General features: G+C 61.3%; 1 protein-coding gene across 1 annotated transcript; it reads left to right on the top strand.

Moving 5' to 3' along the window:
- Window positions 1-2,079: 2,079 nt before the first annotated feature.
- Window positions 2,080-12,107, top strand: AIRE (autoimmune regulator). The gene is made up of 14 exons (XM_060099893.1): window positions 2,080-2,229; window positions 2,753-2,927; window positions 3,173-3,328; window positions 3,693-3,767; window positions 4,316-4,429; window positions 5,242-5,384; window positions 5,534-5,614; window positions 6,515-6,630; window positions 7,706-7,805; window positions 8,367-8,549; window positions 9,172-9,293; window positions 9,441-9,561; window positions 10,879-10,947; window positions 12,027-12,107. The coding sequence occupies exons 1-14, from the start codon at window positions 2,080-2,082 to the stop codon at window positions 12,105-12,107; spliced, it is 1,686 nt and encodes a 561-aa protein (XP_059955876.1).
- The last annotated feature ends 9,228 nt before the right edge of the window (window positions 12,108-21,335 follow it).

The following is a 21,335-nucleotide window of genomic DNA, read 5'->3' as shown; positions in this document are numbered from 1 at the left end:
CGGTCACGAGTCCTTCCCCCTGCCCCATGTGGCCGGTCCCAGCCCAGTGCTGGCCCTGACCCCAGGCTTCCTGGAGCCCCCACTCACCCTCCAGCCCCGTCCCCAGGTGCTCAGCTTCACTCCCTAACACAACCTGGCCAGACAGCTTCCTGCAAAAGTCCTCCCAACTCTGCAGGCTGACCACAGGGATGGTCCTTCCCACTGTGTCTTGCATCCCTGCCCCCTACCCAGAGCTCAGCATCCCTGCGCCCCAGTCCACTGCCCCTGCCCATGAGTTCCCATCGCGTGGACTTAGGGACCCCTGCTGCGACCCTCCAGGAAGCCTTCCCTACTTCCTCCCGGAAGCTTCTATCCCCCAGCCTCTGTCCCCCACCTAGGAAGACTCCTGGGGCGCCCCTTCCTGGGCTGTGAGCCAGACAAAGACAAAGGTTCCCATGGCCCATACACAGGCATGTCTGTCCATGGGGCCAGCTGCCTTCTAGAAGCTTTACTTTCTAACACACCTGGAGGAAGTAGAAGGTGGGTATCAGCTGGGGACTCCTAGTGGAGTGTGTTCATTTTAAAAATGAGAGGACTGGAAGCAACCTAAGTGCCCACTGGCAGATGAATGGATAAAGGAGATGTGGTGCATATATACAGTGGAATATTACTCAACCATGGAAAGGAACGGAATTGGGTCATTTGCAGAGATACGGATGGGCCTAGAGACTGTCATACAGAGTGAAGTAAGTCAGAAAGAGAAAGACAAATATCGTGTATTAACTCATATATGTGGAATCTAGATAAATGGTACAGATGAACCTGTGTTTGCAAAGTGGAAATAGAGACACAGATGTAGAGAATAAACGTATGGACACCAAGGGGGGAAAGGGAGGGTGGGATGAATTGGGAGATTGGGATTGACATATATATATACTACTATGTATAAAATAGATAACTAGGGCTTCCCTGGTGGCGCAGTGGTTGAGAGTCCGCCTGCCGATGCAGGGGACACGGGTTCGTGCCCCGGTCTGGGAAGATCCCACATACCGTGGAGCGGCTGGGCCCGTGAGCCATGGCCGCTGAGCCTGCGCATCCGGAGCCTGTGCTCCACCACGGGAGAGGCCACAACAGTGAGAGGCCCGCGTACCGCAAAAAAAAAAAAAAAAAAAAAAAGATAACTAATGAAAACCTGCTGTATAGCACAGGGAACTCCACTTCGCTGTACGGTAGAAACTAACACAACACTGTAAAACAACTATAGCCCAATAATAAAACAAACAAACAAACAAAAAATGAGAGAACTGAAGGTCAAAGAAGGAAAGCAACTTGCCCAGCATCACCAGCCTCCAGGCAATGCCCAGCTCTGAACCCATTGACGTGTACTAGTCATACCCCAGGTCCTCCATCAGGTGGGTACCTCCTCCTACAGCCCCAGGCTTGGGACCCTGAGCAGCTGCTAAGACGGTGGTAGTGGTGCCCACTCCCCACCAGGGACTCTGCCCCGCGCAGCCCCGTGGGGGCTTCCCGTGCTCCTCTCCCAGCTGCTAGGGCACCTGGGCAGCCCCTGCTCGTGTCTGACACTGGGCCCCAGGTGCGGTGAAGACACCTGTCCTGGCTTTTCCCCATTTGAACAGGGCCCTGTGGGATGCTGGCTGGAACCACATTTTGGGGATTGAGTCCAGAGGCTTCTCCAAAAAGGAAAGGAAAGCCAGCAGCCTGCTGGCGGGTGCACAAGGGGGCTGGCAGGTGGCTGGGACCATCTAGCTCTCGGGTTACAGGGAAGTTTCCGTTCCTGCCCCTGAGGAAGCTCCCTGGGCCCTGATTGGCTCGGGCTGAGCGGCCTTTGCTCTCTCCAAGGAGAGCCCGGTATAATAGAGACCCGGGCCGTGAGCTCAGACCCGCGGAGGCCTGAGCAAGCGCCTGGGGCTCCCTCTTCCCGGGCCAGGCGTGCCCGCCCAGGTGTCCGGCGGCGCAGGGGGCGCGCCAGGGCCAGGAGACTGACACGGCCCAGACGCCCCACAAGTCCAGCGGCACCCCGAGGCCGCGGAACCCCAGGCGGGGAGAGGGGGCCCCCAGCCCCGCGTCCCCGACCCCGCAATGGCGGGCGAGGCCCGGGCCGGTGGGGACACGGCGCTGCGCCGCCTCCTGAGGCTGCACCGCACGGAGATCGCCGTGGCCGTGGACAGCGCCTTCCCGCTGCTGCACGCGCTCGTCGACCACGACGTGGTCCCCGAGGACAAATTCCAGGTGGGCCCCTATCCAGAATAGCGACCCAGCAACGCGCCCCAGCCTTGCCCGCGCCCAGGAGCTGGCAACGTCGCGGAAGACCCGTTCCAGAGGGACCCTCCTCAGCCCCGCCTCTCCCCTCTCTCCCGCCCCCAAGCCCCTCCCCGCCCCCAAGCCTCAGCGCCAGGGTAAGGCCCCTGCCGCTAACCCGCACCCTGCCCCACGCCCCACCTGCCAGCGGAGCGAATGGTCTCCAAGACAAGTTCCGGTGCCCACCCCCAGATCCCCAAAGCCCCCTCCCAGCCTCCCCAAGCCTTCCTCCAAGTTGACCACAGTCCCCTAAGATGAATTCCAGGTGGCCCCCGACCTCACCCCAGCACCTCCCTCCCATCCCCACACCTGCCCAAGCCAAGGGGATGGACACAGGTGCCCAAGTCTCCAGCGGCCTCCTCGGGGTCAGCATTTGCCCTCTGGTCCCGCGGTGGAGGTGGCAGGGAGCGGGGTACCTGGGAAGGGCAGGGCCCCCATTCCCGCTTTGCTGCAGGAGACGCTGCGTCTGAAGGAGAAGGAGGGCTGCCCACAGGCCTTCCACGCGCTCCTCTCGTGGCTCCTGACCCAGGACACGGCCATCATCCTGGACTTCTGGAAGGTTCTCTTCAAGGACTACAACCTGGAGAAATACACCCGGCTGCAGCCCATCCTGGACAGCTTCCCCAAAGGTGGGGGCACTGGGGGCTGGGGTCCCAGCTGGCTCAGCCCCCCTCACTGGGGCTGGCAGCTGGAGTCATCCTCTCAGCCCCAGCTGGACTGTGAGAGGGGAGGCGTGGGCTGTTTAGGGAGCCCCGGACACCACCTAGATAGACCATCTTGGCTTCTAAGAGCAAAGAGCTGAGGCCTCACCTGCCTGAACGGGGCGTCAGTTCTGGGCTTGAAGCTCAGCCTCCGGCCCTGCACACGCCCGCAGATGTGGACCTCAGCCAGCCCCGGAAGGGGAGGAGGCCCCCGGCTGGCCCCAAGGCCACCGTGCTGCTGCCCAGGCCCCCCACCAAGAGGAAGGCCCTGGAGGAACCGAGGGCCACCCCGCCGGCAGCTCTGTCCCCGAGGGGCACCTCCAGCCCAGGTACCCAGCTTGAGGAGCCAGTGGGGTCACAGATCCCCTCACAGAGCCCTACACCCCCTGACCACACCCCCTCCCCGACCTGGTCCGGGAGCATCTGTCCCTCCTGCTTGGCCCAGAGCCAGCCTGGCAGAGGTCCCTCTAGGGACTTGGATGGACACCCTTCCGGCCCGCAGCCCTTGTTGACCCCCGGGCCCTGTGAGTAGGCAGGTGGGTGTACTTCCTGTCTCCTGATGTGGACACCAGAGCCCGGTAAAGCAAGAGGACACACCAGAGGCCGGGAGACCCCACCTGGCACTCTCCCACCTGCCCCCTGGCCTTGGCCCAGCAGCGGGAGGAGGGCCAGGCTGTCCCTGCTCCCCCACAGGCTCCCAAGCCAAGGCCAAGCCCTGCAAGAAGTCAGAGAGCAACGCAGAGCCACAGCGCCTCCCGCTGGGCAACGGTGAGCCAGGTCCCAGGTCTGGGGGTCAGGGGCCCGTCTTGGGAGCTGGGACCATGCTGGCCTGGGGTCACCCCACCTGTGCCCATCTGAGTGCCCCATCCTTCAGGGCCAGCTCCGACTCTGCTTCCTCCAGAGGATCCCCCCTGTCCCTTGGCCAGATGCAACCTGGGACCTGGAGACCTCCCATGGGGCCCCGGTGCCGGCCTGCGGGCAGGCTCTGGGGACCCTGCCTCCCTCCCAGCCCAGCCCAGGGCCACATCCCAGCGTCTCTGTTCATTCCTGCCAGCTGGGTTCGGACGGCTCGTACACCACACACCAGACCACACCACAGACGTGTACACACACACGCGCACGCACTCCATGGCCCGTCTCTGCACTTACATGTGGGCTGGCTGTCTGTCTGTGGAGGGGCTGGACCCCCTCCCCGGCCTGCCCTGCGTGGAAAGCAGGAAGGATTCTGCTGCCCAGACGCCCCTCACTCCCCGCTGCCCGTGCTCAGGGGCCGTCGTCCCAATAGATGACCCCCCATTTGGTGCTCCCTTCCCCAGGAATTCAGACCATGTCCGCTTCGGTCCAGAGAGCCATGGCCGTGTCATCTGGGGACGTCCCAGGAGCCCGCGGGGCCGTGGAGGGGATCCTCATCCAGCAGGTGTTTGAGGCAGGTAGACGGCGCTGGGGAGGGGCTGCCAGGGGATCCACGTCCCCGCTCAGCTCCCTGGCGGCTCCAGAGCAGCTGCGACAGTGACGAGGCAGCCCCCACTCCCTGCAGTGGGTCTGCCGTCTCTGGAGGGGATGGTCTGGGCAGGGCTTGGGGGACTCCTGGACTCTAAGCTGGACAACCTGCGGCCCCGGCCCCGCCCGCCCCATCCTTGCATCTCCTTTCTCCACTCCCTGTGCTGCGACACCCTCTGGGGACACCGAGGACCCTGGGAGCTGGTGCGGCTCCAGTCTCACCCACCAGGGACGGTCCCAAGGATCCCTACAGTAGTTTCCTAGGGCTGTTATGACGAGTTGCCACAAACGGGGTGGCTTAAAGCAACGGAAAAGCCAAAATCAAGGTGTGGGCGGGGCCAGGCTTGCTCCCTCAGAGGCTCCAGGGCAGAGTCTTCTCTGCTTCCTCCAGCTCATGGCAACCCCCACGCCTCGGCCTGTAGTCACGTCACTCCAGCTGGTCACCACAGAGCCTCCTCCCCATGTCTCCCTGCGTCCTCTTCCCTTCTCCTAAGGGTGCTGTCCTTGGACTTTGGTCCAGTGCAAGCCCACCTTAACATCTACAAAGACCCTACTTGCGAATAAGGCTGCATTCCGAGACTCTAAGTGGACGACAATTTGGCAGACGTGCTTCCCCCCAGCAGAGAGTCCCTCCTGTGTTCAGGACCCTGGCCCCAGAGCTGACTGGGGTGGGGTTTGTGGGGGAGGAACAGCAAACTGTAGAGCCTCCCTGCCGGCCCCCCCCCCACCCATCTCCTCCCAGGTGGCTCCAAGAAGTGCATCCAGGTTGGGGGGGAGTTTTACACTCCCAGCAAGTTTGAAGACCCCAGTGGGGGAAAGAACAAGACCCGAAGCAGCAGCCTGAAGACCCTGGTCCGAGCCAAGGGGACCCAGGCTCCTGCCCCTGTAAGCGCTGCTGGGACCGCCCCTGGGGACGCCTGGCCCTCGGCCCCTCCCCCAGCACCCGGGCAGTGGGGAGCTCTGCTGGGGCTGGGGACTGCCCCTCCCGCCCGAGTGCCTCCCCTGCTGGTGACCCTCTCTCTTCTCCCTGGCAGGGTGGAGGCGATTCGAGGGCAGGCCAGCGGGACAGGGCCCCGGGCCCCCCTGCCCTCCCCAGTGAGCCCCAGCTGCACCAGGTAACGCCCAGAGCACCCCCAGGATCCTGAGGGCGGGGCCTCCTGCCAATTTGCCACTTATCCAGGGCAGTCACTCCAGGGACCGCAGGACAGAGGTCTAAGCTTCTGTTCACAGGGTGGAGGACTTCATTTTTAATAGTATTTTTTTCTGATAATACACAATTGTAAAAATTCACATAGGTTAGAGCAAGTGAGTTCTCCCAGGCTCTTAAAACCACAGCATTTGGTCCAGCTGCCAGCTGTCCCATGCCTCACAGTTGGGCCCTTGGTGTGGCTGTGTCCCCTGCTAGGAGCCAGGACCCCAAGCATCACGTACGCCCTTGGGCTCCCAGCACCGTTTCTGCCATGGATCCCGACACCTCCGCCAGGCGCTGTGCTGGGCCCCGGGGAACCAAGAAATGAGGAGGACTCATGCCTGCCCCCAGGAGCTCCTGGGCTGGTGGGGCCTGGGGGGGTTGCTACAATGAGTGCGTTCATCTCTGTGAGGGGCTGCCCAGCCCTGTAGTCCCCGGGGGGCTTCTGAAGGAAGTGGCGTCCAGGGGGGCACGCAAGGGCGCAAGCAGGCCTCAGGCGGAGGGCACAGCGGGTGCCCAGGGCCAACGGGAACACTGCCGGGCCTGCCCCTCCGCCGCCCCGTGGCTGTGGACGTGCGGTCCTGGGGCCGCCTGGAGCACAGGCACCCGCGAGGAACCAGCCTTCCTTAAGGACCGTTCTTCCCAAGAGGGATGGCCCAGCAGGTGTTCGGGGCTAGAGTCTCAGAGGTGGCGGGGGCTTGGGGAGCCCTGCGGAGCAGGCAGTCAGGGCGGGATTTCAGCAGGGAGCAGGCGAGGGGAGTCTCTCGGGGAGGGCACTGCCCCATCCCGGGTCCTCCAGACGCTGCGTGTCTCTCACCTGTGCCAGAAGAACGAGGATGAGTGTGCGGCGTGCAGGGACGGCGGGGAGCTCCTCTGCTGCGACGGCTGCCCCCGCGCCTTCCACCTGGCCTGCCTGACGCCCCCGCTCCACCAGATCCCCAGGTGGGCCTGGCCCCGCCCAGCCTCCCAGCCTCCTCGCCTCCTCACTTGCCCGCCCTGAGTGGGAGGCCGCCCCGCAGTGTCTCCACTCCAGGGACGGGCAGTGAGGCTGGCCTGGGAGGGGGCCTTGGCTCAGGTCGCCGGGCGGTGGGGCTGAGGCCCGGGATCCTCCCACCCACCTCCCCGCGTGGCCGCGCTGTCCCCCCAGCCTGGCCAGCAGGCCCCTGAGGCCCAAGGCAAGGGATGGCCATCCCGTCCCACCTCGCCCCATCTTCCCCCAGCCCAAAGTGCCACAAGTGGCTGACCACCAGCAGTAAGCACAGTCTGACTCCAAGTCGGACTGGGGAGCACGGAGGCCACAGAGCTTCCCCCCAAGGGCCGGTGGGTGCCCATCCTAGGTCCAGCGCAAGGCCCCCTGCCACGGCCCCCCGGGAGAGCGCTGTCTGCTACCAGCAGCTTCCGCAGGTCAGGGCGGCCTGGGTACGGGGAGGAGCACTGGCTGGGCATTCTCGCCCCAACCCTGCCCCGTTCACCGCATGACCTTGACCAGGTCACATCTCTCTGAGCTAAAACAAGGGGCTCTGGCCGGGTCATCCCTCAGCTCTGCTCAATGCTGCCCGTCTTCCATCCTCTTCCTTCCTGCCCTTGACCGGCTCCTGTTCTACTGGGCACTGTCCCCCCATGGAATCGAGGGAGGGCCCCAGGGATGCAACGCGGCCAGCCTAGGGAGGCCCCGCCTGCAAGGCAGGGCCCGTGAGAGCCAGGCACAGGCACAGGCCGCTGCAGGTTTGCAGGTGTCGGGAATTCTTGGGGCTCATGTGAGAAGCACTCGGGGGACGTGCCAGGCTGGCGAGGGCTGCCCCACCAGGGGTAACTACCCTGGCACCCCGGGCTCTCCTGCTCACCGGCCGGGCAGGCCCTTCCCCTGTGGCCCTGCCCGGTCTCCTTAGTCTCCCCATCGGGGAACGGAAAGGGTGACCTGCAGAAGCCCTCAGGCCTCCTCTGTGCTGTGGGCTTGGGAGTCCACTGTCCCCTCTGTCTCGCCCTGCATGTCTCTGGCTGGTGACAATGCGAGCAGCGGGACCTGGAGGTGCTCCAGCTGCCTCCAGGGAAGAGCCCAGCGGGACCTGCCCCGGGCTGAGGAGCCCCGGCCCCAGGAGCCGCCTGCAGAGACCCCGGTACACACAGGCCCACTCCCAGGCCCCCTGTCCGCCGGCTGCCTGCCTCCTGGCCACTCCTGTGGGTCAGGCCTGCCCCAGCCAGAGAGCCACGTGCTCCCCACCCTGGCCTGGCCCCATCAATTCCACTTTCTCCCGTGGGGCCACCGGGAAGCGGCTCTTACAACGGCCCCGCTTCTCAGTCCTCTGCTTTGGGGGCCTTCGGCTCTATCAGCCCGACACAGGGGACGCACTTCCACCACCGAGAACATTCTCCAAAAATGTTTTAAGTGTTCTGTTACTGCAAAGTCACGACGGATACGATGCGTGCCCCAGCACATGCCGAGTGTGTACTCTGACAGCCCACAAGGGCCACGGGGCCCCCACTTTAGATGGGGAAAAGGTCAGGGAACTTGCTGGGACCACAGAGCCGGGAATGGCACCCGGGCCTTTCCCACCCAGTGTGGCGCTCCTCCCCACGACGCCAGCCCCCGGTTCCCAGGGCCCCACTAGTCGTTAACTCCTGGGTGGTGCTGGGCAAGTCCCCTGCAACACCTCTGAGAACTGACCCTCCGGTTCCAGGTCCTCCTGGCACCGAGGTCAGCGGGAGAGGAGGCCAGGGGACCGCCCAGTGAGCGCCCCGCTGGAATGGATGTTGCAGTCACCTACAAGCACCTGCTGGCCTCACCTCCTGCAGCCCCCCCGCTTGTGCTGGACCCCTCGGCCCTGCACCCCCTGCTGTGTGTGGGCCCTGAGGGGCAGCAGGTGAGCGGGGTGCTGGGGTCAGGGTGGCTGTCTTCAGGGAGCTCAGGGTCTACAGGGGCAGCCAGGCGAGCCTGAAACAGGACAGTGACAGGCGGGGGTAAGGAGGTAGGATTCAGATGGAGGTTAGGGGTGGGGGCCCGGGGGGAGGGCGGGCGGAGGAGGCTGGAGGGAGGCCCCGGGGCTCTTGGGGTTGCTAGATTACCCAGAAGGAGGTGTGGGCTCTGCGGGGGAGAGTGAAGGGAAGGGGGCTGCTGGAGGGATTCCAGAGGACGCGACCGTTCTCTCATCGCTCTTGAAAGCCCCCTCACAAGGGCAGGACGATAAAGGGGGTAGAGTTCGCAGCCCCAGGTCTCCCAGGCCCTCCTGCCTCCTCTGGAGCGGACGCCCTTCTGGGTCCCCTTGACTAGCCCTGAAGGGGGTCCGGGCCCACCAAGGGGGACCGAGACGGGGCACCTAGTTTCGCCAAGCTGCAGCCCAAAGGTGCTGGGGCGCCCTTGACCTCGCCAGGCCTGGATCCCGAAACCTCGGACTCGCCCCCCACCCCGTGCGCCCCTCCAGGCGGGGTCCCGGGGCCGTGCTCCCCTCCCCGGCCCCCGGTGACCCCGCCGTGGTCCGTCTGCAGGGCCCGGCGCCCGGCGCGAGGTGCGGGGTGTGTGGGGACGGCGCGGACGCGCTTCGGTGCTCACACTGCGCCGCCGCCTTCCACTGGCGCTGCCACTTCCCCGCCGGCGCTGCCCGGCCCGGGTGAGTGCGGGGCCGGGACCGGGAGGGGGCAGGGGGAGGGGGAGGGGGGGCCGGCGCCCCCCAACGGCTTTAAGGTTCCGGGGTCCAGAGGGCACTCCCAGCCCTGCCCCAGCCCGGGCAGCCTACAGCCTCTCCTCCGCTGGCCAGGGCCGCCCTGCGCTGCAGATCCTGCTCCGGAGACCCCGCCCCGGCCCCCGGGGAGGGGGCGCCCTCCGCGAGTCCCGCCCCGAGCCCCGCCCGCCCGGCTCCCGGGACCCCCAAGCTCATCGCCAAAGCCGCCGCCGCCGGCCCTGGGGCGCAGGTGAGGGGGGACGCCGCGGGGCTGGGGGTGGGGAAGCACATCTCCAGGGGAGGTCCCGGCCCGGGCGCCAGCTTCGCGGGTGTGCACCAAACCTCCTGACCGTGTGTTCGTTCTGTACATACGATATATTTGTTTAAATCGACTCCCGTCTGAGAACTTAAATCTGCCGGAAAAGGCAACCCTCCCAAGCCACAGTGGCTCTGCAGCCGCCGGTTGGTTGTAGGCCCAGAGCTCCCCTAACCCCCCAGCTGCCCTGGCCCCTTCTGCACCCCACGAAGTGCCCCGTGGGGTGGGGCGGGGCAGGGGAGAGCGGAAGGAGGCTCCACACCACGAGTGAGCACGTGTGACTCCACCCGTGTCACCTTGCCTCCAATCCTCCAGCAGCCTCGGGCCCTGGGGCCTCGGGGACGAGTGACTAGCCTCACTGAACCCTCACTTCCCAGGGCTCCCTCAGAGCCAGGGGGTCCTGTGTGTCTCCTGCTCAGAGGCCTGCAGAAGGTGGCGCATCTGCCCGACTGCCCGCAGCAGGGGCCTTCCTGACCGCATCCCTGCCCCTGAAGGATCCTCGGGGGCCCAGGGTGGTGAGGTCCCACCCCGTCCATGGTCCATCCTACCTCCCAGTTCCACCTTGTAATCCCCTGCATGCACGGTGGGTGACAGGGCACGCCAGGCGCTGGGCACAAGAGGGCTCACACCGACTGGCGTTCCCCTCCTTCTGGAAGCCTCTCTCCTCATCCCCACCCCTCTGCACTGTGTGTGCCAAGCCCTCACCCGGGCTGGTGGCATCAAGGGCTGGAGGAGGTGCCGGGATTTGGCTGATTTCAGCTACACACTGGGCTATTGCACGTGGTTCCACTTAGCGTGGCCGCGCTCTGCCTGGCCTGCGAGCCGGGGGGACTGTGCCACGTCCCCGGCTCTGGCCCTCGCCCCTCAGGGGCACGGTTGGCCCCGCAGGCTTGTTGGGTGGCTGAAGGGCTGGTGTGGGACCAGGCTCCTTCCTGTCGGGGCCTCACGTTTCCCATCGGTGACAGGGTGCCTTCCAGCTGGTCCTTGCCCCAGAGGGGTGGCAGGGACCTGGGCAGGCAGCCCCGAGCTCGCCCGCGCCCACCCTGCCTCCAGAGCCGGATGTTAGAATTCAGTGCCCGGGGTCCCGCCTGGAGGAGCACGCAATACCCCACTGCCCTGGCACGGACACCGCCCCTAACCCCTGCTGCTGCTTCTGTGGGGATGAGCCCGGCAAGGGTGCGGAAGGTGGATTGACCTCCTCCCTTTTCTGGGTTCCAGGCGGGGGACGATTCTGCTGCTCACGAGCCAGTTCTGCACAGGGATGACCTGGAGTCCCTCCTGAGTGAGGTAACACGTCACCTGGCTGGGGCCACACCTGCCCCCCCCAACCCGCCTCCGCCTCCGCAGCCTCTGAAGCAGCCAGCTCCCAGGCCACGGGAGCAGCTGGAGACCCCTGTTCTGGGCACACTGGACACCACAGGCCCACGTCACCCCAGATGGCGCTGGACCCCCCACGCACAAACAAGCCAGAGCGGGCCCCGAGCTGCTCCCCTTTCTAGCTGCCCTGGAGGTCCCGGGGCCTGGACCCTGGAGACCTGGCAGCTGCCGGAACTGGCACCAGGGCCAATGAAGCCTGATGTGGAGGCCGTGACTTTCCCTGGGGGTGGGGGTGGGCGCTAGGCACTCTGGGACCACGCCCCCTTGCACCATCCCTCCCTCCCCCTCCTCAACCCAGGCCCCTCCACCTGACGATGAACAGCTAGAATCACTGGGAAGAAAAGGTGGCTTTTAGAAAAGGTTAAAGTCCTCCAGCCACCCCCAGACCCCAGGTGGCTAGTATGTGTCCTCAGGGGCCTGGCGTGGCACCTTGGGCATCCCTTGGGTGGTGGGCCAAGCACGGGCAGGTCCCAGACACTGAAGCTGTCTTTAGAGGCCCCAAGAGGGCCAGGGGTGACCTGAGGTGCCAATATAGGTGGGCAGAGTGGGGCAGATTCACAGGCCCCTGTGGAGCAGGTCCCCCCTGTTCTGCTGGAATATCGGGCATTCCCACGGCTCCCCCAGTCCCGCTGGAGCGTCAGGCCCTGTGCAGACCTGTGCAGAGTGAGGGAAGGAGCTGGCCCTGCCGAGACACCCGGGAAGAGGCCACCAGTTGGCAGAACAGCCGTGGTGGCTGTGCCTGGGCTTACGGGAAGCTCAGAGGAGGAGCGTGGGATGAGGCGTGCCCCCGGCCAGTGTCTGGTGGGGCCTCGGGCCTGTTTCCTCATCTCTGTATAGGAGGGCTGGGTTGGATGGCGCCTTCCCATCACGCTGTTTATGACTCAGGTGGCCCCGGAGGCCAGCGCGGGCCGGATGTGGGCCCGGCAGGCACACCTGTGCCCTGAGGTTCTGGCCGGGGCCCAAGCCCCGCTCTCTGCTCTGTCCTGCAGCACTCCTTCGACGGCATCCTGCAGTGGGCCATCCAGAGCATGTCCCGCCCGGTGGCCGAGGCGCCCACCTTTCCCTGCTGATCCAGGACCCCGGCCTTCGGGCAGCGTGGGATGAGGAGGGCAGGCACCTGAGGACACTGCCAGAGGCGGAGCAGACCTCATACGCATGGCCACTGGCTTGGAACGGGACCGAGGGGGAGGTTAGGAGCAGGAACTGAGATGTTCCAAGTGCCGTCAGCAGTCAGCTTGTCAGCAGCCGTGCCTGTGGTGGCACAAATCTGTCGTGTGCGCTGAAATTAAAGTCACTTCTGTGGGTTCGACATGCTCTCCAGTACAGTGTGCTTGTTTCGGCGGGGGGGTCTGTTCCCCTGTGTTTCAGGTGCCCGTCGTGTAGGCTGAGCTGGCTGTAACGGGAAGAGAATGCTGTGAGCAGGAATCCCTCTGCTGGAGCCCCCAGGGGCTTGCCCTGCCCCCAGCACAGCCAGCGTCTGCCTCATGTGGCCTGGTTCCGCCCACCTCTGCCCACCCCAGGGCCTTTGCACGGGCTGCTCCCTCTGCTCGGAGTTCCACTGCCTTGGTGCTTGGCACGTGTTTTCTCACCCGTGAGATCTCAGCTCGTCATTCATTCATTCGGAGTCATTTATTCGGGAAACCTTTACTGTGGGTCTTCTATATGCTGAGCATTAGGGGTCCTATAGGAACATTCTGGTGACAGACCACTCACAAGAGGGGGTGACCTCAGACAGAAGCAAGAAAGAGGACAGGGGTCAGGGGGCCGGAGTGTGCCAGGGGAGGGGCTGGAAGCTAGAGTGGTGTGTCCAGGACAGACATCAGGTCAGGTGATGGGGGCACAGTGGGCCGCCGTGGACAGCGCTGTGTTTATTTTGCTTGTGGCACCCACCACCGGGAGACAGCCGTCAGAATTGAGTTCTTTCCTAGTGGTGTCTGTCTCCCCTGAAAGAGGCCACTGTGGGACCTGGGACCCTGTCTGGTTCTCAGCCATGTCCCCAGGACCTGGCACAGATGCTGGGTCGGTGTTGGTGGAAGGAGATGTCCGGGCTATCATAGCCCCCACCTGCAGAGACCCCCGTGATAGAAGCCCTGACAGGGGTCAGAGCCCTGGGGAGGGAGGGGTAGCTGCAGCCCTCATGTGCGTTGGGGGCAGAGGCGGGATGTGTGCTGATTTGGCACCTGTGGCTTGTGTCCCCACCCCGGGCGGGGGGGCCGGCAGGGAGTAGCAGCAGGAATGGGGGTCCCAGCTCAGGACACACAGCCCTTGGACTTCTGGGGGTCTCGTGGCTCACTCAGACCCTCTGGAGCCGCTCTGTGCCGGGCACACATTAGGTAGCCTCTGCGGGGGTTGGACAGGGCATGTTGGCCCACCCAGGACAGCACTGGGGAGGGGCTGGCCAGTGCCCTCCAGCGTAGGGGGTCACTACCCCAGGCCACAAGGTCGAGCCGTTTATTCAAACAGGGACCCACTGGTGAGGACACTAGCGTCCTATGAATGAGTAGGCAGCTGTTCCAGGCCAGGCCGGGCTACGTGGGCAGCAGTGGGACAGAGGGAGGTGGACGGTGATGGCAGGAGGGACACAGCAGCCGTGGCTGCACGTGGAGCGTCCCAGCTTGGAGGCCAGATCACATCTGTGGACAAGGGAAGAGCCAGAGGAGGGAGGAAACCGGAGTCGAGGCTTGGTGGGTGGGGGGTGCCCCGAGCAGAGTCCTCCGGGGCGGGGTGGGGAATGGAGCGGAGGCCCTTCCCGACGGGGGCGGGGCCTGCTTACCTGAGAGCCGCTCTTCCCCACAGAGCCCAGCTGCTGTCTCTGCCCCCGGCCGCCACCCACCCACAGGACGAAGCCGGGCTGGATGAAGTCTGCAGAGGCCGGTGGGGACGACGTGGTGTGGGCACCGTGGCAGCGGTGGAGGGGTATGTCGGGGAGCTGACCAGGGTGAACCCCGGTGTCACAGACACCCAGCCCATCGCTGTCACACCTTCCCAGGACCCCCAGCGCTGCTGAGCACAGCCGCGGCCGGCCCTCCTCTGAGCCCACTGCAGCCCTGGTACCACTGGGTCTCACGCCAGGCTCTGGAGACCCGGCCTCATCAGAATCCTTCTATGGATGGGTCCATGGAGACCCTCCACCGGGGCTCAGTGCTCCCTTTGGTGGCCTCCGCTGCACCCGTGTCACTTCCCACAAGTTCAGGAAATGTCAGTTTCGGGAGCTGAGCACGGGGTGGGGTGGGGGGGTCGCGGCAGTCCCGAGTCCCGTCTGTCTGTCCGTCCGTGGGGTGTGTGGAAGGAGGTGTGGGAAGCAGGGGCCGTGAGCTGCATCCGTCCCTGCCGTCAGCAGCCTGAGTTTGCCGGCGCTGTGTGTGTCCCGCATTTTAAGCCTAGTGGACACAGGACGAGAGAAGGCCTGTCCAGAGCAGGCCCTGCCCTTCTGCGGCCCCTGCGCTTTGCTGTGCTCCTCAGGGGCTGACCGTCCATCCACTGCTCCTGTCTGTCTTTCTGTGGGGCCGGAAGCTGGTCTTGCTCATCCAGCACCAAACAACTGCCGGCTCCGTAACACCCTGAAGCGTGTGTCTGCCCAGTGGGTGAGTGGGCATCAGCCAGAGGTTGCATTTGTACATCCCGTCCCCGGGCTCGTTTCTTGGGCCGCTGTGACAAAGTGCCACAGACCGGGAGGCTCAAATGACAGACGTTTATTCTCTCCCAGTCCTGGAGGCTGAAGTCCAAGATCCGGGTGCGGCAGGGCTGGTCCCTCGCAAAGCCCCCCTCCTGGGCGTGTGGACCACTGTCTCTTCCCTGGGTCCTCACATGGTTGTCCCTCTGTGCAGGTCAGTGTCCTGACCTCCTCTTCTCAGGAGGACACCGGGGCCCATCCTAACAACCCCATTTATCTTGGCCACCTCCGTGAGATCCTGCTTCCAATTGCAGCCACGTTCTGAGGTGCTGCAGGCTGAGGCTTCAGCATGTGAGCTGGGTGGGGGACACAGAGGCTGTCCTTGACCAGACTCCACTTGGGCTCCTCTGAGTTGGCTCAAACTTGGCCTCTGTCCTTGGTCCTTAGTTTCGGCAAGAATCTTGCCAAGTCAGTTTCGGGGAGATGCCCACCCTTGGACTCTGATGTCTCTCAATATCTGCTGCATTTCTCATCCCCACCCTCAACAGCTGGTCACCTGGCCCGCCCTCAGGAAGGGTCCCATCGAGGGGCTTAGCTGCATCCCCTCACCTCAGTGTTTGCTCTTTGTAATTTCCATCCACTGGCCTCACCTTGCTCCTTGGCCATAAATCCCCACTTTCCACGTTGTATTCAGAGTTGAGCCGGACTCTCTCCCCTCCTGCAAACCCCAGTGCAGGGGTCCCCCTAGAATAAAGTTCCTTACCACCTTAGCAAGTGTCACAAGAACCTGTTTCTTTAAGAGGGACAGAATTTGGCCATGACACCAACGTCGCTCTTTTCATCTGCACGAGGCTGGCAGAGGTCTCACTCTCCTGCACTTGGTTGGAGGCTTAGCTGTCAGTGTTCTGAAATTGTTAACAATCTGTGAATAAGGGGTGTGAATTTCATACCCTATCGTGCTGGACCCTTGGACGGGGTTGGGGGTCATCGCTAACAAGCGGGGAAGAGCCCAGTGCAGGCGGACGTGTCGGGGGCTTGGTGGGTTTGGGAGCAGACAGTGCTCTGGACCCGGTCAGAGTCGAGATAACCGAGCGGGGCTGAGCTCTTGGCTGGTGGTCTGAACTGGACTGGACGCAGACTCATTCACCCCGTCACCCGAGCTCCGGTCATCTGTCAACCTGCAGCTTCCAGGATGGTCGCCTCGCCTCTGTTAATTCTCTTGGGACTTGCAGCCCCTCTGGGAGGTTGGTGGCAGCACTGCAGGCAGGGGTCTCACAGGCGTCCCGGGGACAGGCGCTCGGGGGGACCAGGCCCCCGGGGGGTGTCTGACGGCCGCTCTGCTTCACCTGCGGCTTTTCCTGCAGCCTGGCAGCCCCGCTGAAGCCCCCCAGCCCTCCGACAGAGACCACCCACCAGAGGACGCCCATCCCAAGCAGAACACATCCCAGTCTCAGGGAAGCCCCTCGTTCTCGCCACGGCCTCCTCTCCATCCCTTCAGGGCACAGTTCCCTTTGCCTGGTCACTTGCTCTCTGACCATCCCCTCCAGACGGTGCGTGCCTGGGGCAGGTTTGCACAGAGCCCAGGCCGGCCAGCGCCGCACAATTAGCGAAACCGACTCTGAAAATGGACTAAACGTTCAGTATCCAAGGAGAAATAATCCCAGAGGTTGGGATGTTATCCAGACAGACAATAAGAATGATAAAACACAAGCCCAGTGGGTGAACAGATACTTATTAAATTATATTTATATGTATGTAAAATCTATGTATACACACAGAGTGCACACGTATGTACATACATTCTGTTGATCCATCTCATCTCTTTATATATAGAGCGTGTATGTGTGTACTTAGAAAGTGTCTATCTATCTACCTATCTATCTATCTTTCTATCTATGACAGAGTATGTACAGTTGACCCTTGAACAACTCAGGAGTTACCCCTGTACAGCTGAAAATCTGAGCATAACTTGAAACTTAATTACTAATAGTCTACTGTTGATCAGAAGTCTTACCGATAATATAAACAGTTGATTAACGTGTATTTTGTATGTTATATGTATATATACATATATTTTATGCATTCATGGCGCACTTAACTTTTTAACTTTTTGGATAATTCTAGGTTATGTGGCTCGTCTGCAAGTTTTTTTAAATGGTCACAGATTTCCAAAAGTTTTTCCAATATATTTATTGAAAAAAATCTGCATATAAATGGACCCACAGTTCAAACCCATGTTTTCAAGGGTCCCCTGTATATACATATACATTTAGAAAGTATATACTTATATATATAGACAGAATATATATAAAAAGAGGGCATATGTATATAGATGTATGTATGAATATGTGTGTGTACACGCATATATACGTGCATATGTACATGTGTATGTATATGCGTGTATGTGTGTGTGTACAGAGGGGAATACTGGAAGAAAACATTGAAAAGATGAAGACAGTTGTGTTGAAACAAGGATTATAGATGACTTTTCCTTTGTAAACTGTTCTGTCACTCTGGTTGATTTTTAAATAACTTAAAAAGTATGATTTCCAAAAGGCACAGCCGCTTCCCACCGTGTCCCTGCGTCCTGGCCGAGGCGGGCTGGTGCTGCAGGTGGCCAGGCTGTGCTCTCCGTGGCGGGCAGTCGCGCCCCTTCTGCCCCAAGCCCAGGCTGCCCGGCTTCACGGATCCCTGCACAAGCGGATGTGGGAAAGCCAAGGGCGTCCTCCTCCCATGTGTTGAGGGGCAGCGTTCCATCCCAAGGAGGCTGAGCTCCCGGCACCCCCTGTTCTCTGTAAATGGCTCCCGTCATTCCAAGGGGGGTGGACGTTACTTTAGGGGGCGATCAGGGGCAGCCCCAGGGATGGGGGTGGGACAGGTGCAGCAGCAGTGCTTCCAGAGGTAAAGGGGCGCCCAGGAGGGCAGGGCGTCAGGGGGAAGAGGATCTCCAGCCCCGACTGCACCCCCATCTCCCACGGGGTGCAGGAGCCCGCCTCCCTCCTCCCCCACCCCCACGCCCAGACCCTCCTGCTGGGCCTCTTAGACACCTCACAGATCCATCCCCTCTCCACCATCACCGCCCCAGAACAGCCATCAGTGCTCGTGGCCCCCAGATGCGCCGCCCCCCCTCCATCCTCCACCCAGAGCCGTCTTCCTGAAATTCCTACCCTGTTCTGAACGGAACATTCGGGGGGCTGGAGGTGGGGGCACAGGGCCATCTTACTGCTCTCTCTGCCTACGTGCATGCTTGAATTCTCCACGGCAAAATGGAAAAGCAAGCCAACAAACCCCAGACCACAGGCCTTCAAGGCTCTCCCGAGTTGCAGGGGGATGATCGAAACCCCTGTTCTGCTTTCAGCCAGGTCTGACCTGCCTCTCTCCCGGAGGGGCCATCCTGAGCGCTCGTGGTCCACCCGTCCCCCACCTCCCTGCGCAGGGTCCCCTCCCCACGTCTCTGTCCAACTTTGTACCCCATGTGCAGCACCTGTGTCTCCTGGGCTCACAGACTATGAGCCTGGAGCAGGCAGACAAGGCTTGTGGTTGGAGCCCAGGAAAGGGTCGTGCCTGTGGTTGATGGGCTGGGATCTGAAGTGCTTCTGCAGCTGGTGCAAACAACCAGGCTGGGCCAGTACAAGGTTGGGGTCCCCCAGTATGCAAGCCGATCTACCCTTCACAGTCTTCCAGAAGAACCCCGTGCATAAACACAGGCCCCCTGGCCAAGCGTTGAGTGGTCCTGAGGCCTCAGCTGATGAGCCTGGTGGGAGAGGAGGGGTCAGGCTGGCTGAAAAATGGAGCCCCACATCCCTCCCTCACCCCAGCAGAGGTCAGGAGCTCTACTCTGGAGGTCAGGCAGAGTGTCTGGACCTGGGAATGCCATAAACAACTGAGGCAAGGGGTCCACATGGAAAGTGCGTGGCCGGATCACCAGGCAGAAGGCTGCATGCGGGGCTCCAGCCCCGCTTCCTTCAGCTCCTGACCCGATCTTCCCTCCAGACAGAGACTGGAAGATTCTTTTCTTGAATCTGACCAACCTAAAGGGACAACAGTTCTGGGGGTTACCCAAAAAATGGCCCAGAAAGCTCACCCTACAGCAAGACTCAACAACCAAAAGTCACCTGTCACATTCAGAGGTTCTGCCTCTTAATCACAGATAGCCAAGGGTTCCCAGACATTGAAGAAGGCCCCTAGGATGGCAGAGACCAAGACAAAAGGAAAGAAAGAAAGCAGCACAGATGAAAAGAGAGACTCAGAGGGGAGGAATGAATGGTAAAAAACCAAATAAAACTGTAAGATTCTTAGAGAGATAGGCCCTGTATTCATGAAACAAGAACAAGACTCTGTTAAAAGGAACAGCTCTTGGAAATCAAAACCATGACGGCAGAACTGGAGAACTTTACACCAGGTTGGCATAGCAAGCTGAAGAAAGCTCTCTGAACGTACAGCAAAAATGAGTTGTTAAATAGGAAAGTCAAGCTAAGACTTTCTAAAAATGGAAAGTAAAACTATATAGGATGTCAAAATGTAAATACCAGGAGTTCCAGAAAGAGTAAAGGGAAAATGCAGAGAGGAAAGAGTTGTCGGGGAAATGGTGCAGGAACTTGTCCCAGATACTTGTCCCAGTGTGTCCTACACGCACTGCTGCCTTGGAAGGACCCAGAACGTGCCCGGCCCCGCACTAGGAAGCAGACCCACACAAGGCATTTCCTGTGGAATTTCACAGCCCCCGGGAAAGGAAGGTCCTGCATGCTTCTAGGGAGGAAATATTGGGTCCTGTGCACACACAGAGGAGTCAGGCGGCTTTGACTTCCCAGTAGCAACACTGGAATGATGGAAGCCACCTTCAAAATCCTGTAGGACGATGACTTCTCACCCAAGATCCTACACACAGCCGAGTCTTCAATCAAGTACCAGGGTCGAGAAAGGCCAATTTCACACAGGCAGAATCTCAAAAATGCCCTGAGCCCTTTCTCAGGAAGCTCCTGGAGGATGTGCTCTGCCCAAAAGAAGGAGGACGATTTGGGAGCTGGTGACCACGAGGTCCACAAGGGAAACTGATGGTGACAGAGACCCCAGGACGACAGCTGTGCGCCCAGTGGTGAGGCCACCATCCACACAAGGGCGGGGGGCCTCAGGGCACAGAGAGTTTGAGGGCTGCCTGAGAGTCCGGGCCATTCTTCCATCTTCTTAACCTGAGGCCAGAAGGTCAGTCAAGTGGCCCAGATTCTTATCCGTGCCTGACTTGGCACAGCTGTGACTAATGAGATCTCTATTTCCCCTCTGTGATAATTTAAGAAATAGTTGTTGTTACTCGTGATAAGAACACTTAACATACGTGTACCCTCTTAGCCATGTTTTAAGCGTCCACTACAGCATCATTAACTTCCAGCCCCAGGCTGGACAGTGAGCTCTGGGACACACTCGTCTTGCAGAACTGAAACTCTCTCCCTTTGACTCATACCTCCCCCTTCCCCGACAATGCAATATTTTTATGTAAACTTTGTATTAGAACATAACATATATAAAGAAAAAGGCACAAATCATAGGTGATCAGCTTGCTGAATTTTCATAAAGCAAACACACCTGTGTCACCACCCAGCTCAAGAAACAGAATGCTACCGGGACTTCCCTGGCCATCCGGCAGTTAGGACTCCGCACTCCCAAGGCAGGGGGCCTGGGTTCGATCCCTGGTCAGAGAAATAGATCCCGCATGCGGCAACTAAGAGTCCGCATGCCGTTACTCAAAAAAAAAGACCCTGCACACCGCAATGAAGATCCCGTGTGCTGCAACCAAGACCCAGCGCAGCCAGATAAATAAATAAATAAATAAATAAATAAAGTTAATAAAAAGAAACAGAATGTTACCCCACCCCCACCCCCAGCCCCCCACCCCACTGGGTGTCTTGGGCCCTGTCACGTTGGATGCCTTTCCTCAAAGCCCCCGATTTGGTTCATGGGGATTCTCCCACCAGCGACCAGTCTTCCTGAGGGCAAGGGTCCAGTCTGGTGACTGGGCTGGATTCCCACATTTCCGGGGGTCTGGATCCGGGGAGGGGCTTCGTGGCTCCAAGTGACGGACCCACTGACCACCCAAGGTAGAGCCCCCTGTCCTGACCCAGGTGCCCACCCCACACGATGCCTGGTGTGCAGGTTTTCCAAGGGTCCAGCAAACATTTACTGAAGTAAGGGATAAATGAATGGATGGATGCTGGCTGGTTTTCCTAACTCTTTTCGCATCTTAATCATGCACCCCTCCGGGCGGGAGGGCCATCACCAGGGGTGCCCCGAGTCGGGGTAGAGCTTCTGTGGCTCCTGCAATAAACGAAGTTGAAATAGACCGGCGCCTAGAATAAGAAATTCCTGCGGGAAGCCGGGCAGGCAGCGATTGGCAATGGGACTCGTCTGGCCTCCCTTGGCTGGCCTTCCCTCAGGTCTGGTCACCGTGCTTGACCAGCTTTGCCGCGGTTGTGACTAACAGACCCAGACGGCCGCGATCCGCCCCCTCAATAAACGCGCCCCTTGTTAGACTGAACGGGTTTAGAAACTTGAACAAAAATGCCGGCGCTGCCGGGTCGAAGCCCACTTCCGCCGCCCAGGTGCCGGGTGCACGTCGGCCCCGCCCCGGCGTGGACAGCGGTGACCTCACACGGCGCGGGGCGGAGCGCAGGGCGGAGCGCAGGGCGCGGGG

Source organism: Mesoplodon densirostris, chromosome 5 (assembly GCF_025265405.1).
Source record: "Mesoplodon densirostris isolate mMesDen1 chromosome 5, mMesDen1 primary haplotype, whole genome shotgun sequence".
Classification (NCBI taxonomy): domain Eukaryota; kingdom Metazoa; phylum Chordata; class Mammalia; order Artiodactyla; family Ziphiidae; genus Mesoplodon; species Mesoplodon densirostris.
Note: the sequence above shows the minus strand (reverse complement) of the source record. Positions and strands in the feature narration are given on the sequence as shown.

Coding starts and splice junctions, on each gene's coding strand:
- AIRE (XM_060099893.1), top strand. CDS start 2,080: ATGGCGGGCGAGGCCCGGGCCGGTGGGGACACGGCGCTGCGCCGCCTC. Junction 3,768..4,315: donor GCGCCTCCCGCTGGGCAACG/GTGAGCCAGGTC, acceptor TCCCTTCCCCAG/GAATTCAGACCATGTCCGCT. Junction 5,615..6,514: donor GTGAGCCCCAGCTGCACCAG/GTAACGCCCAGA, acceptor CACCTGTGCCAG/AAGAACGAGGATGAGTGTGC.